Raw genomic sequence first — 16,385 nt, forward strand, 5'->3', positions numbered from 1 at the left:
AGTTTAATGAAGTCTTCTAGGTCTGGGGAAGAGGTTTGTAGGCAAAATTAATTCTATATGCTTTTTCTATTTCTTCTACCGTTTTCAGGAAAGATCGCAAAATGGCACTCATTCAGTTGGGATCTGTGGAAGAAGCAATCCAGGCTCTCATTGAACTTCATAACCATGACCTTGGAGAAAATCACCACCTCAGAGTTTCCTTCTCAAAATCTACAATCTAACTTTTCTGTGAATTTTTCTCCTAAGACTGGACCATAATTTTAGTAAAACCCTTCAGACATAGACTGAAGCAGCTCAAGACCAATTCTGCCTCTTTCACAAAAATAACTCTTCCTGAGTTTGATATTCAAGTATATTCAAAAAATCCTGGGATGTTCTCTTTTCCCTTAAACCCTCTGCCAATACGTCACCAGAGGCGTGTTTTTCCTGTCCCATAGTTTCTAAAATGAAAATAATCTTCAGGAAAAAAGAATCAGGAAAAAATTTTTTTTCAATAATTTAATTCCCTATATAAAATTGGATTTCAAGAGGATGGTCTTTCTTTTCGTTTGGGTCCAGATCAGCCTTATACAACATTTCTAAACTCCTTTGTACTTTGAAAAATTTAAACATATAGACTTTTAAAATTACTTGACATAAGTAATTTAAATTACCTACAACCAAGATTTTAACTGTATGATTCAGAAGTTTGACTCCTCTAGAAAACTGTGTTCCCTTATAAGTTACATCAGTTATTTGGCATATACTGATACTTACTATACATAAACCAATTGGGTTGTATTGGAAGCAAATTTATAAATCTGCGTGTTTTCTTTCACTTTTTTTTTCCACTGTAAGACACTCCTTTGCATATCTTTAACTTTTTAAGACTATTTGGAGAATGAAGTGTCTCAACTGTCTCCAGGGAAATTAAGTGGAATCTAACCAGGATCTATTAAGATGTCAGAATAATTAATAATTTTATTAGGAAAAAACATGTTTTAAATTTCAAAATGACACTTGCCGAATAATATAATATGATCTTGGAAAATTTAAAAAGAAAAATAATCCTACTTATAAACTACTTTTTTATAGTTGTTTTCAGAAAAAAGTTTACAGTCTTAAGGAAAATATTCAGGTCTATCATATGGTTTGACAGATTTTTTAAAAGTTATTTTTGGTAAAGTCTTCTTTTAGAAAAAAATCAATCTCAAGGGTTTTTTGTACCACTATAATCTCTAATACTTATTCAGAATTACTGTGTATTTACTTAATTTCCTATTATGTGCCTTATTATGTGCTTATGATATAATAGGTTAGACTTTTATCTAAGTATCTTGAAAGCTATATCGTGGGCTTGGTGAGCATTTGTTTTTTCTTTCCCTGTTTTGGTAAGAATTTTAAAGTTTTTTTCATTGCAATTTTAAGTGATTTTCAATAACTACTAGTTTCTATTCAAATTTTTGGTGCTTTGGTGTAGAGATGGGGTGAGGAAGGGTTAAATGGTTTGGGGAATAACTCAGTGCACACCTGTAGGCCTCTTCATGTTGTGACCAATAGTGGTCATTGCCAGTTATAGCATACCAATTTGGGGCTATAACATGCAGTCTCAGTTCTGGATCTTGTCTGATCTTTATCACCCATTAGAATTTGTCTCAGGATTACTTGGTTTTTGTCATATACTCGTGAGAACTTGCTTTTCTTTGTTAATGTAACTTCATTACTGAGTGCCCACATATATGGAGTATGAGAAGGTGGATTCTTTCTCATACTCTGTCCCTCTTTTTAGTTGAATGTGAGAGTACATTTTAATGTTGCTTCAGTGATTGTATAATGTAAAATTGTTTCTTTTTAGTTAGATACTTTGCTTTTGTTAATTCCTTCAGTGCTTGATCGGATTTTTTTAAAGCAGAATTTGTTAAAAGGGTCATTTTTGTCCACCCCTTCTACACTTTTCAGATTCTCAGAGTGGTTCATCTCACCTTTTAAAAGAATATCTCAATTCCTTTGCTATATTCCAGCCATTAATTTGAACACAGGAAGAAATTTTATAAAAAATTGGAGACTACAAAAGATAATTGTTAAAAAGCAGAATTCACTCAACGCTGAGCAACAATTAGTTATTAGAATACAAAGGAGGACACTATATTGAGATCTTTCAAATGGATCAATTTTACTATTGGCTGATAGGTATAATCATTTATCTAATTTTTATTTTTTTCACTTATGAAATATATTTTTACCAAAACACTGAGTAAGAGGGAAGGGGGAAAAAACGATTTCTTTAAGAAATCTCCCCAAATTGCTTCATTTTTTTCCTTCCATACAGGCACTATTATAATTTTCAGTGGCATGTTAAATTGGTTTTTTTTTAGTTAGGAATTACTGTGTAGTTTTAATTCATGATTCCTATAACAGTCAGTGTAAGTGTAGCAGAAGTGTAGCAGAAGGGAGATCACAATGGTATTGAATGTAATTTTGAAGTAGGGAATGGCCTTCATATTTGAGAGAGAACATTTGAATCCTTTTCAGGGATTTGTGCGCGCGCGTGTGTGTGTGTGTATAGATAAGTGTATATACATACATACACTTTTCTAGTGTTGTACATACATATGCACATTACATACATCTTAATTTATTGACAAAGAACATTAATCAAATTAAGATTTGGAAAAGGTGAGATATTCTTGTTTAAAATAGTGTGTTTGCAACCATCAATTTGTGTCTAAAATTAGCTGTAGCACATGGATGTTGTCCATATTGGGCTATTTGCTCTTTGAATTATAGAGGTCTACAGTATTTGTGTTGGTATAGTTTCTGTAAAAAGATTTTAAAATATCAGGGCAGTGGAAAAACTAGATCTTTGTATTTTTTGCTTTGGCATGCATGTAGTTGATATCTTCTGAGCAATGTTTATTTTTGCTGTTGAGCTGTCATAGTATCCTATTTTTAAGTTTATTTACTTAATTTTAAGGAGTATTGTCTTATTTTTGGAGGTGTCTGACTTTGACACAAAGTATGTATATTCAGGACTTTATTAAAAAATAGCAGTACATGTTTAACAGTAGCAATTTATGCCAAAAAGTTCTACTTTGAGATTTAAATAACTTGCATAGCAGTAAATTGTTTTTCCTGTGAGATACAAATAGAAAAATAACCTTAATAATTTGATAACTTACAGGAGAGTATCAGAATTACCCAATAGCTCCTGCAGAATGCCATAAATTCGTTATTTAAGGCTAAATATTGTTATGTTAATTTGTAGTAATGTTTCTGATTTGTTGGAAGTTGCAAATCTCACAGTTTTTAGAGACGCAATTTTTGCCTGCCTATTCCTTATGGAAGCAATGCCTTTTTTTGGCTCCACCTAGGATGGTGATTATAGGTTCTGCTTCAGTTGATTAAAAGTAACTCTCATGAATGTCTCTGATCAGTTTTATATAAACTTTTGAAAGCTTCCATGTCATTAGGCAGCAGAGGTTATACATTTATATTAACATGTAATTCCTCTTCGGTTTCCACTAAGTATTTTTGGACAAAAGATGACAAGCTCAAAAGTATGTATCCCCCCTCCCCCACCCAGTGAGTCACTTAAAAGCCCTGTTTGCCAAACTATCAGCCTATCTCTTAGAAAACCTAGTGTGTACTGCTATTTTTAAAACCAAAAAGACAGCATGACTATGCGTAAAAGCATTTTTCTTAACTTTTCCTTTGTCTTGATCTGTTGTTAACAAGAATAAAACTGCCAGACTTAAAATATTCTACTGTTGTGCTAAAAGAAATACAATTTAGATTGCACAGAACTTTTTCTTTAAAGAAAATATAACTCAGCTGTCTTTTAAGAGCTGTGTTATTGTCTACAAGACTATTTGCAGTCTTTTTTCAGAGCAAATTTTAACAGCTAGTTGTGAATGATTTAAAAAATAGAAAATTACTAAAATATTAGTTTTGGGGGTTTTATAGAGGGAGAAAAACAAAACAGGACCAAAGGTTATGTGCCTTCTTCAGTAGTCTTAATTGATCTTTTCTTCCTATTTGAGACTAAGGTAGTATCAGTATTCTGGTTTTCAGGAAATACATACTATAGTTTTAAAAGAATGTTGTCCCACACACCATCCGTTCAAGCAAACAGTTGTAACTGTAAAATGAAGTCTCAGTTACACTTTTTGCCTTCATCACATAATATTCATTATATAGCATTGTGCAGGTCCAAGAACAGAGCTGCTCGTAATCTTTGTGGTAGTCATCTTAGTTTCTGTAACCAGAGGCATATGTTCCAGAGAACAGGGATATTTTTCTGGTCCAGTGACCTTGGTGATAATAGTCATGATTGAAAGCTGCTCATGGCAAGCTTAAATCAGCACTGTAAACAGATTTTTGTTGTTGTTGTTACATTATTTTTAGTTCTTGAATCTATGTAGTAGTTGTAATAACAAATATTTAAATAGCTATTTTTGATGTCATTAAAAAAAATCATACTCTAGCCTTTTTTCCCCCTTACCATTGTTACTCAGATCTTTAAAAAATTCATCCCACATCCAAAAAGTACTAATTATAAAGACTGCTGACCAAGCAAAGTTTTGCATCAAAATGTCACCTCATTGCTCTGACCAAAGACTGACTGTTCTGGTTTTGACTCCTTTCTGTTAAGCATTTCTTTTCCCAAGCTCCTTTCTGAAAGAAGATCCAGTGCAAAGCGGCCTTTACTTTCTATTTCCTATCGGCGAATAGACTACTTAGAGAAAATGGGAGTTTAAATGTGAACAGAATGGATTAGGACAACATGGGTTTTATGGGCATTTTCAGTACTGTATTTAAGAAAAAAAAAAAAATAGCACAGCTAGGAGCCTCTGACATTGTCTCGTGTTTTATGTGGTCTGTTCATAAAATTCCCTTTTTCAGTTTATAAGAATGTTCATCTAACAGAAGAAAATGCTGTAAATATTTGTAACAACATTTTTTAAAACCAGGCCGAAAAAGAAAAAAAAACGGTTTTTGGGAACAAGTTAACATATAAAGTGGTTTTATATAAAACATCAGTTGTCTTGTATATTTTGATAAGCAGCAGTACCAGCTTTCATTTGTAACACAGTTTGTGGCATTGGAAGAAAAGGATTCTGTGATTACTGAAGTGAATTATGTTATAAATGCAAAGAGAAGATAAAATATTAAAAAACATATTTTCTAAGTGCGTAGTGCATGGTTAATTCAAGCTTCTGTACACTACAATATATTCCATTTTTGTTTGTGTATTTGCTGACTATTACTTGATATCTCTAATCTCTTTCCTAACAAGTATAGCATTGTAGCATGCCTTTTAATAAATGTCATGACATCTGTACTCTCTTAAAAATATTTCTGTGTTCTTGTCTGTACTTTGGGTTTCCCCTTGTCTTACCTGTAATTCTAATGATGTCATATTTTCTTTGTCATAGCCATCCATCTAAACTTGTTATAGTGAGAGCATAGCAAGCACATATTCATACCACTTTAAAAACTGAAAAACCTTAAGTGTACTAATCACCTCTCTTTTACTTAAGGAACAGTTCTCATTTTGAGAAACAGAATGCTTTTCTAACCGTCCTACAAATAGCTTCTTCAGTGGCACACCCCCTTTGTACAAGTACATGTTGGCACATTTGCATGAGTGATGTCTTTCGCTCTCTTTCTGTGCATCTCTCTCTCTCTTTCTCTCTCTCTCTCTCTCTCACACACACACACACACACACACACACACACACACACACACACTATATGTGCAATGCCAAAGAAGAGTTGGAACATTTTTCCAGTTCAGTTTTTGACTTCCCTAGGGATGAGTATACATAAATTTTGAGACATTTCGAGGTGTGATCTCAAACCAAGTTTGTGTTTTTTTTGATGGAAGGGTAACACAGTTACCAGCTGCCTATATATTGCTTTTCCATAGGCAAATGTTTTATTTCTAGGTTCTTTAAAGCGTTATTGGATTGTAGGAGTCTAAGCAGTCATTTATTTAAATCTTTTATTCTAGGATCTTTTTTTTTAATGTTTATTTATTTGACTGCGTAGGGTCTTAGTTGCCACATGTGGGATCTTTCCTTGTGGTTCGTGGGCTCTTTGTTGCTGCGTGCGGGCTTCTCTAGTTGCAGCACATGGGCTTCTCTCTAGTTGTGGTGCACAGGCTCTAGAGCACACGGGCTCAGTAGTTGTGGCACGCGGGCTTAGTTGCCCCGCAGCATGTGGGATCTTAGTTCCCTGACCAGGGATCGAACCCTTGGATTCATTGGAAGGCGGTTTCTTAACCACTGGACCACGAGAGAAGTCCCTATTCTAGGATATTTTTGCAAGTGGGAATTTTTTCTTGGGGGGGTGGGATTTATTTTTAATGGAATAGAAAACTAGGTAACTACTGCTGATCTTTGCTGGCTCATCTAAAATCTATTGTCTCCGTGAATGTAACTAGATCCATTTTTTTTTTAAGATCTAGAGGCATTTTTATCAGGAAAAGATAAAATAGCCCTATGGCCAAATAGGTTTTTATAAACTTGCTTGACCATGAAATGCTTATTTACAGCAGAGGCTTGTAACCATCATTAACAGTCACAAAGTCTTGAGTATAAATGGATCTAAGAGGCTACCCAGTTCAATTTCCACCTTTTAAAGATGAGTGGCTCAGAGAAGGAAGTGACTTGCCCAAGGCCACATGCCAGTTAATGGCATAGTCTGGACTAGAACCCAGGTCTCCTTAACATTATCCAGTACTCTCCATTGCACCCTGATGTTGCAGTTCTGCCCTGCCAAGTGTTGTGAGGGTCGTGTTCTTGAAGGTCTGTACATGGGGTTGGGGCGTTACTCTTCTGAGAACTGCCAAAACCAATTTAAAGGCATTGCATAAGTGCTGGGGGTGTTTTTTCTGCTGAAGAGTAAAAATGCCTATCTACTTCTGAAAACTTTAAAAATGTAATTTCAAGTTGCAAATTTGAGAAAGCTAACTCTTAAAAAAGTAGTTACTACAGTATATGTATTAGTTTGCTAGTGCTGACATAATAAAGTACCACAGACTGGGCAGCTTCAACAACAGAAATGTGTTTTCTTACAGTTCTAGAGGTTAGAAGTCCAAGATCAAGGTGTCACCAGGGTTGATTTCTTCCGAGACCTCTTTCCTTGACTTGTAGGTGGCCATCTTCTCCCAGTACCTTCACATGATCTTCCCTCTGTATGTGTCTGTATCCTAATCTCTTTTTATAAGGACACCATTCATATTGGATTAGGGCCCACCCATCTGATCTCATTTTACCTCAGTTACCTCTTTAAAGGCTATATCTCCAAATACAGTTACATTCTGAGATACTGGGGTTTAGGACTTCAACAGAAGAATTTTGACGGGATGTAATTCAGCGCTTAACACTGTTTAGTGAAAATTATTCCTTCAGTTCACCAAGTACTGATTGTACCAGAACTGAGCTTTGTGCTGGGAAAGATAATGAAAGGTTAGGGATATGGTGATTTACCTTTTAGAACTGTGTAATCTAGTGGAAATGTCAGCCTAAATCCATAAATCAAGTAGTCTTCAACTCTGTCCTTCAATGGAAAGCCCCCCAAATGGATCATAAGGCCTCCCTCTAGGCCATTCTAACCAGAATACACATGGCTAAAGCTATCCTACAGCTAATTATGAATATGTAGGAACACATACCCTGCAATAATTATTTCTAAGAAATGTCATTTCAGAGCAATGATCATTTCTAAGACATATGCCATTACTTGAAGAACAGTTGCAGAAATAAGAGGATACTGTCAAACAAGCTGTACCCAATTTTTAATGCCCAACATTTGTAGGTAATTAAACTGGGATGCTATGTTAGGAATAGTTAGTTAAAAGTATTAAACCCACTTTGTTTACTGTTTGTGTGATCCTACATCAATGATTTTTTTTCTATTGTCTACTTCCAATGGAAATTCTTCACTATATGTTTCTATCAAAACAATTTATGTTGAACTTATAAAATTCTATAACAGTTTTCTTAGAATTAGTGCATTTGTAATCATTGGGTTCAGATGTAGAACTCCTACCTCTGCTATTATAAAAAAGTATAATTGAGTAGGAAAAGTTAATGAGTGTAATGTTCCATGAAGATCCCTTTATCTGTTTTCTTTCATTTCTATGTTTGTTCTAAGGACATAGGGTAACAGGAAAAACTCCTTGGTTTTGTTGGAATAAATTGCCCACAGTTCAGTTAAGTAAGCACCTATATCCTTGTTCTATGCCTAAAATTATGGAATTATCTAAGTCCTTGATCCTACAGAAAACAAATGTCAAATTCTAACCTGTTAAGAGATTGTCTTTAGCCAAATGAAAGCCAGTATTATATGTTAGACAAAGTACACGTTAGGGCAACAGGCACTATGAGAGAGAAAGAAATTTCATAACGATGTATTTTTATAGTGGAATACTTTATACAAGTGAACACAATAAAGCTACATAAAACCTACAGGGAAGAATCTCACAGATGTGATGTTGAACAAAGGAAGCCATACACAGAAGAAAGTGTAATGTATAATTCTATTTACATCAAGTTCAGAAATAGGGTAGTGGTTACCTTTGGGAAGGAGGTAATTGAGGGCTTGAGGAGAGGTTTCTGGTTTGTGGTTAATGTTTTATTTCTTAACCTTTGTACCAGTTACCCAGGAGTGTTTACTTTCTGATAATTCATTGAGCTTGTACACTTAGGATTTGTGCATTTATCTGTGTATTATACTTCAATTAAAAGGATTTTGAAAAATGATTGTAATTGAGCGAGGAACTGTAAACCATTCTCCTAGCTTCTCAAATCAGCTGATTATTCTACTCAGTAAGTAAGGCCATGTTATAAAGTACTCAAGATACCATGCACTGAGTTTCATCATGGCACTCTGCTGCATATCTGTATATTGCATTTCTCTGACCATGGCATACCTATGGGAAAAATGTTTCTCTGACAAAACAAAAATCACACCGTGTTTTCAAGTAAATTTTATCATTTTGAGTGGTTTTACACTCCACTAGCTTCAGAAAAGATTTCATTAATACATTTTAGTTTTGTTTTTGCAAATATAAGCCTGATCTGGTAGGTTGTTTGATATCTAACCCCTTATGCATTTCCATCAAGAAAAGCCAGAAAAACCTACCTAGCTCTCTGGCATCCTACGAGGAGACTTTATACAAAAGGCTTAGCAGAACTTCTTGGCATTAAGAATCTTATCTTAAATATATACTAGTTAGTATAGTAGGATGGAGCCCCATGTTCCCAATACACAACTACAACTAGTGGCAACTCTTGTTTCATCTGCTCTTCATCCACTCCCTGGATTATTTTGAAACAAATCCTAGTCTTCATATAATTTCATCTCTAAATATTTCAGTATTTATAAATCCATACATTGCAATTGTTGATACAGTCTTTTAATATATAGCTTTCCTTTCCATCCTTTTTTTTCCCTTGCAACTTATTTGTTGAAGAAATTGAGCTATTTTGTGAAAATTCTAACAATCTGGATTTCGCTGATAATGTCCCCATGATATTATTTCTTTAATAGGTCTCCCCACCTCAAATTTTCTCTAAATTGGGAGCTGCTTCTTTCCTTACCTCCTGCCTGCCTCCCTCTTTTTTTTTGGCAAGAATATTTCATAGATGGCACTGGGCACTTATATAATGTGTCTTTTCTTGTGATGGTAGTAGCCATTGCTGATCATTGCATAGGTCAATTAATATTTAGGGATGGCAGAATGGCAAAGTTCTATCTTTTTGTGTGATATATTTGGATTACTTCTATGTAATAAGAGAAACTTCCCAATATCAACTATTTGGTTACTCTGAGGTACAATATCTATAGGAAAGACAAGATAAACGCTTGATTCTTCCACTTGCCTGTTTTTGAAATAATTACTTTGCTTCCTATCATGCTTCAAAAATTAGTTTACCTTGGTTTTTTTTAAACTTGTGTTTTTACGAAAAATTTCAAACATTTTTAAAAGAAAGACTAGCACAATGAAACTCATGTTCCTGTCACCTAAATAATGCATTCATATTCAGTGTTTTTTCTTCTATAACCATACTCATTCTGTCCTTCTACTTGGAAAATTATTGACTTAAATTCATTTTACACAGTAGTTTTCAAACTGGTTAAAAAGTTGTATATAATATTTAAAATTTTCTGCCTTGGGACTTGCCTGGTGGCGCAGTGGTTAAGAATCCGCCTGCCAGTGCAGGGGACACGGGTTTGAGCACTGGTCCAGGAAGATCCCATATGCCGCAGAGCAACTAAGCCCATGCGCCACAACTACTGAAGCCCACGTGCCTAGAGCCCGTGCTCCAAAACAAGAGAAACCACTGCAGTGAGAAGCCTGCGTACTGCAATGAAGTGTGGCCCCAACCAACACAACTAGAGAAAGCCTGCTTGCAGAAGTGAAGACCCAGCGCAGCCATAAATAAATAAATATCCTTCTTTAGAAAAAAATTTATGCCTAATTGGTAATTATAGCCATTTTTTAATTGCTGGTTGTTTCTGCTGTGCCTTTTTTTTTCCTTCAGTCATCTTGCCAGAAGAATTTTTAAGAACCTGCTTTTCACTTGTTTTGATCCCCCAAATAACTTTATTTTTTAGTTCATTAATTTCTTTTTAAATGCTGTCTTTGGATTTATTGATATGTTGTGGTTCTTCTGCAAAAGACTTTTGGTGTGTTAATCATAGCTGTCTGCTTTGATTGCCTTGTTTATCCTAATTTCCACTGCATATGTATCCCTTATGACAAAACAGTAAATATGGGCTTGAGAGTGAAATAAAACTAGGTAGGAATAAAAACTTACTTGAAAAAAAAAAGTTTAGGATTGTCCCAATGATTCTCTCTCTCCCATACCTTTTATTCCTGTACTGCCTTTGTGTAGGCTCATTTGATAGACAAATATGTTCACTGGAGGGTCCAAAGTAGTAAAAGTTATTCTAACCATGCCATCAAGTGTGTAAAGCACTGGTATGTCATTTCCTGCAGCATGATAATAGCTTACGAACTAATTCTAAAGAGTTTACCTGATTCATTGACAACTAGTGTTTCTAAACATCTCTGAATATGGTGCGGTGGCTCTCAGTCCCAGATTTTCCAGAACAGGCATAGAATCTCTCTATTTTCAGATCATGCTTCCAGTTTTTTGTTTTTTTCAAAAATATAGTTCTTAGAGCTACAGAAACAACTATTAAATAGTGTGCTTGGCATGTGACAAGGCAGCTCACTTCTAGACTAATCTATAAATTCTCACAAATAAAGGCAGAAAGATAAAAGAGATTACAGGGTTCTAATGATAACCCCTATTCACTAAGCAAGCATAGTCTCCTTAAATAAAGCACTCCTGCAGAGACCAGTATACAGTAGATTATCTGTTGAATAAATAAAGGTTTGCATTTCCTTACAGCTGGTAGGAGCTTCTGGTGGAAGCAGCCCCCATCCTTCACCCGTGAAGTAAAACTACTGAGACCACGATAGATAGAACCTTGGTGCTTCTGGTGACTTTGTAGACAGAAAACTGGTTATTACAGACCAATACTTTGTCTAAACCAAGCTGCCATTGAAATACACAGGGAGCTTGAGTGAATACTCACAGAAGGAGATGGGGGCCCTGCCTCAACCTGCAAAAACACCTACTCTCCACCTCCACTTTAGGGCTTTGGGAATTTGGTGACAAACTCCAACAAAGTGTATGTATTCACAGATTTCTACCCTTAACTGGAACTATTGCCTCTGAACTATCCATTTTCAGGGTAGCTATAACTTGTTCCATCATGACCCCTAAAAGCATAGATTTCCCAGATATTGTCAATCCGAAGGAAGCCAAAATATTCCCTTGCATAATGTATTAGTTTGCTAGAGCCGCCATTACAAAGTACCATAAACTGGGTAGCTTAAACAGCAGCAATCTATTTCCTCAAAGTTCTGGAAGTTAGATGTCTGAGATCAAAGTTGTCAGCAGGTTTGCTTTCTTCTCTGTGTGTGTCCTAATCTCTTATAAAGACACCAGTCATACTGGATTAGGGCCCACCCATGTGACCTCATTTTACCTCGGTTGCCTCTTTAAAGGCTCTGTCTCCAAATACGGTCACATTCTGAGGAACTGGGTGCTAGGACTTACAGAAGAATTTTGAGGGGACACGGTTCAGCCGATAGCACACATTTTTCCCTTAGGAGCTCGTGACCCTGCTAAGAATCTTTAGGACCTTAGGAGCAAGACTGAGAAAAGTTGTCTATTCTTTAATCTCATTGACTGGGGCCTGTGCTCTTTGTGCAGGAAAAAGAGAATTGAGATTGCAGATGTTTGAAAAGCAAAATTCTTAAATTGTTAAAAACATAAGTCTTATACCAAAGATAGCATGAGTTTAAGTTTTATTTAACTCATTAATGAAGGAGATGGCAGAATGACAGAGCTGGATAGAAAAGAATTAGAAGAACTAGGTTTTGGGCTTCCCTGGTGGCACAGTGGTTAAGAATCCGCCTGCCAATGCAGGAGTCGCGGGTTCAAGCCCTGGTCCAGGAAGATCCCACATGCTGTGGAGCAGCTAAGCCCGTGCACCACAGCTAGCAAGCCTGTGCTCTAGAGCCCGTGAGCCACAACTACTGAAGCCCGCGTGCCTAGAGCCTGAGCTCCGCAACAAGAGAAGCCACAACAACGAGAAGCCAGAGCACCACAGTGAAGAGTAGCCCCCGATCTCAGCAACTAGAGAAAGCCTGCACACAGCAACAAAGACACAATGCAGCCAAAAATAAATAAATAAAATAAATAAATAAAAAAGAAGAACTAGGTTTCATATAATTAGTGGGGGAAGGAATTCTGAAATGAGATTTCTGATTTAAATATAAAACCAGTTAATCTTCTGCAGGCAATTAAACCATATAACATTTGAGGTTCTCTTCTCTTCCAGATACTTGAAAAAAAACAAAACAAAACATCCTTAACAGTATTCTACAAGTTAACCTCTAACATTATAGGATTGTTAGTCACCTAATCATCATTTGGCATTATTTCAAAGTTTTATTTTTCTTGCACAAATAAAGTCATCACTCAGAATCTAACACATATTGTCATTTATCCTGAGTCTCCTTGAACAACTTTGCCAGCCATGGACCTTAAAAGACGCAGTTCTAAAGATTGGCTTCTAGCATGACAGCATGAGGGGCTCTGCTGACCTGCTCCGCAGTAAGATTGGTGAAAATTTTAAAAAAAATTAAAAAGGTTTAAGGACTCTGGAAATGGTCCTAAAGATAAACACACAAAGAAACATGTATTCAAGAACATCTACAAAAACTTAGTAAGAAAGGTCAGAGTCTATGGTATTTGAACCAAGATGGCTTCCTCTCTCCCCGGTCCCAGCTCCCAGGCAGACAGCTGCAGCCAAGAACATCTCCCGGCACGCAGAGCATTTTCTTCCTGGGAGCTGCAGAACAACAGCTTTTCTCATCTTACCCGCAGCCATCTGTTGCTGAGACTAAGTCCTGAGTGTGGTCAAGAGGTGGGGGCTTTGTTCTTCCACCCAGCCCCTAATCATGGAGTGGAGGCTTGTTCTCAGATGGGGCATGTTGAGAATACTGGGGCCTGTCACTTTTGCCCTGGCTACATCAGGACAGACTTTACATGTCCATTTAAGGAGACTTGACTTTATCTTGCACACAGTGGAGAACCATGAAAGTGCTTTAACTTGTGTTGTCAGTATGGCAGCCACTGGTCACATGTGGCTTATTGAGCACTTGAAATGTGGCTAGTCCAAACTGAGAAGTGCTGTAAGTAGAAAATAGACCCTGGATTTGAAGACTTGGTACAAAAGAAAGAATGTTAAATATTTTATTAATAATGTTTTATATTTATTACGTGCTGAAATAATATTTTGGTATATTGTGTTAAATAAAATATATTGAAATTAATTTCATCTGTCTTTTAAAATGTGACTGCTAGAATGTTGTAAATTACATATGAGGTTCAAATTTGTGTCTTACAGTTATATTTCTATTGGACAGTGCTGCTTTAACTCACTGGATGAAGACAGAAGAAGGTCAAGAGCATGATTTCTGAATCCAGACTGTCTGGGTTCAGAAGAGCTGTGCAAAGATCCTGGGCAAATTTCTTAGTTTCTTGGTATATTAATTTGCTAAGGCTGCCATAACAAAATACAACAGACTGGGTGGTTTAAACGACAGAGATTTATTTCCTTATAGTTCTGGAGGCTGGAAGTCCAGTATGAAGTTGTCAGCAAATTTGGTTTCTTGGGAGGCCTCTCCCCTGGCTTGCAGATGGCCATTTTCTTGCCGTGTCCTCACATGGCCTTTCCTCCGTGCTCATGCATCCCTGGTGCCTCTTCCTCTTCTAAGGATACCAGACATATTGGATTCGGGCCCCATTCTTATGACCTCATTTAACCTTAATTAACTCCTAAAGGCTTATCTCCAAATATACTCACATTGGAAGTTAGGGCTTCAACCTATGAATTTGGGGGGACACAATTCAGTCCATTACACTTGGCGTTTTGGTTGCCTCTCTATAAAATGGGGATGATGATAATACATTTCTTATAAAATTGTTGCGAGGAATAAATGAGTTACTATACATAAAGTACTTAGAACAGTGCCTGAACATATTAAATGTTATCCAAAAGCTATCCTTTTTTTTTTTTTTTTTCAAAAGCTATCTATTATTGAACAGTCTTTTGTTCATCCTGGTCCTTGATCACATGACTGATGTTCATCTTCCTGTAAGGAAATGATCCACACCCTCCAGCTAAGCCAGAAATTTGAATTAAACAGGGTGCTGTCGACAAGGTGGAGCCTCTGCAGACAGCTATTCCTTATCCCTCTACCAGTGTCTTTTTTCAGCACTATTTTTTCCATTTACAGCAGTTTTTCTCAACTCTTCTTTATTCTCCTTTGATAAACATGCAAATTTCATGCTCCCCTTTAGGGTTATTAGAAAGTTTATAATAATGTAACCATCATAGCTAAAAACAAATAAAGCAATAGCAATTTTTGAGAACAAATGCATATTGGTCTTTTTTAAAAATCCATGTTTTTTAACCTTATTAAGGTGGTTATCATTGTGAGCACTGAGTGTACAGTACAGCTCACCATAAAAGCTTTGCATCTTATGCAGTGTGGAAGACAAAGCATTTTCTAAGTCAAGTCTGCGCCTGCTTGGTTTGCATAGCCAGAGGTACAGACAAATCAGCTTAGCAAGTGTACAGTGTTGGAAATGATATAACGGCACACAAATCGCTTCTCTTCTCTGTGATAAACTGGGAACTACTTTATCCCTAAATTCTCCAATATGCTTTTCTAAATGTTCTCTTATGTAACTGACTCAAACTTGTGTTCATTTCAACCCTTCTTGAGATTTTTCCTGGCAAAGACTAAATATCAGGAAGGAAGAGTTTTCCCCTGGAGTTTCCCAAAGGAAATTTGGGTCTACCCCTGACACGAGGAAAAGTTATCCTGAATTTATCCTGCAGCTGGACTGGAAGGGGTTGGAATTTGTTTTTCTTGGAAGCCAATCTCAAAATCCTTGTCCTTTAGAACATCATCAAGATGAGAAAATGAAAAGACATTTCAATATCAACTTGAATCTAGAAATGGATTTTTGTTATAAATGCTTACAGGAACAAGCAAGTTTGGTGTTTGACCCTTTATAATTCAGATTCAATGTCTTCAGGGCTTCAATTCTATATTCCAAGCAAAACAAGCTCAACTGCAAAGTTAGGCTTTTTCAAAAATTTTGCAAAAGTTAGCCTCGCCCTAAAGTAGGATAATAGTTTTTAAATTTAGCCAAGTGAATATTTCTTTGGCCACCCACAAACTTCAGTATGGAGCTGAAGAAATTTGTACAAATTTGGCACCGTCATTCAGATATTCACAAAAAAAGTTCAATAAGCCAGTCGTTTTCTACCCACCTCCTGATTGCCTTGATGGCGACCTGCCAGCGACTCTAAAACTTACTGCAGCCACACCCATTGTTTGTCCCTTTTTTCCTCTTTCCCTCCTGTGACCGGGTTCTCATCCCCTCCTACCTCCCCAGAGATCTCACTCTATCCACCATCCATTATCTATATCCATTGGCTCGTCCCTCCTGCTTCTTCCATCCCATCTGCTTCACTGGATTTTCCTGTCAGCCTTTTAAACATTCTCAACTCTCTCCAATCTTAAAACAAGGAAATAAAAACCCCGATGCTCCTTTGCCTACCATTCTACATCTCATCTTCCCCTTCACAGCCAGACTTCCAAGCAGAATGGTCTCTGCTTCTTCATCTTCCTATACTCATCAAAGCCCCCTCTCTTGTGCATGGGAAGGACTCAAAATCAGAACTTGCTTTAAAATTAAAACCTACACTCCCCTTCAAACGGAGAATACTGACTTTGT

General features: G+C 36.5%; 1 protein-coding gene across 4 annotated transcripts in view; it reads left to right on the forward strand.

Moving 5' to 3' along the window:
• The window catches only part of PTBP3 (polypyrimidine tract binding protein 3), a 106,830-nt gene extending 96,040 nt beyond the window's left edge, over positions 1–10,790 (forward strand). For all 4 annotated transcript variants that reach the window (XM_069540760.1, XM_060014323.1, XM_060014320.1 and 1 more), the window contains one exon: positions 89–10,790. In XM_069540760.1, the coding sequence (XP_069396861.1) occupies positions 89–221 (133 nt within the window). In that variant the 3' untranslated portion in view covers positions 222–10,790. The remainder of the gene's footprint in view (positions 1–88) is intronic.
• Positions 10,791–16,385: the final 5,595 nt, after the last annotated feature.

This window comes from Delphinus delphis, chromosome 6 (genome assembly GCF_949987515.2).
Source record: "Delphinus delphis chromosome 6, mDelDel1.2, whole genome shotgun sequence".
NCBI classification, from domain to species: domain Eukaryota; kingdom Metazoa; phylum Chordata; class Mammalia; order Artiodactyla; family Delphinidae; genus Delphinus; species Delphinus delphis.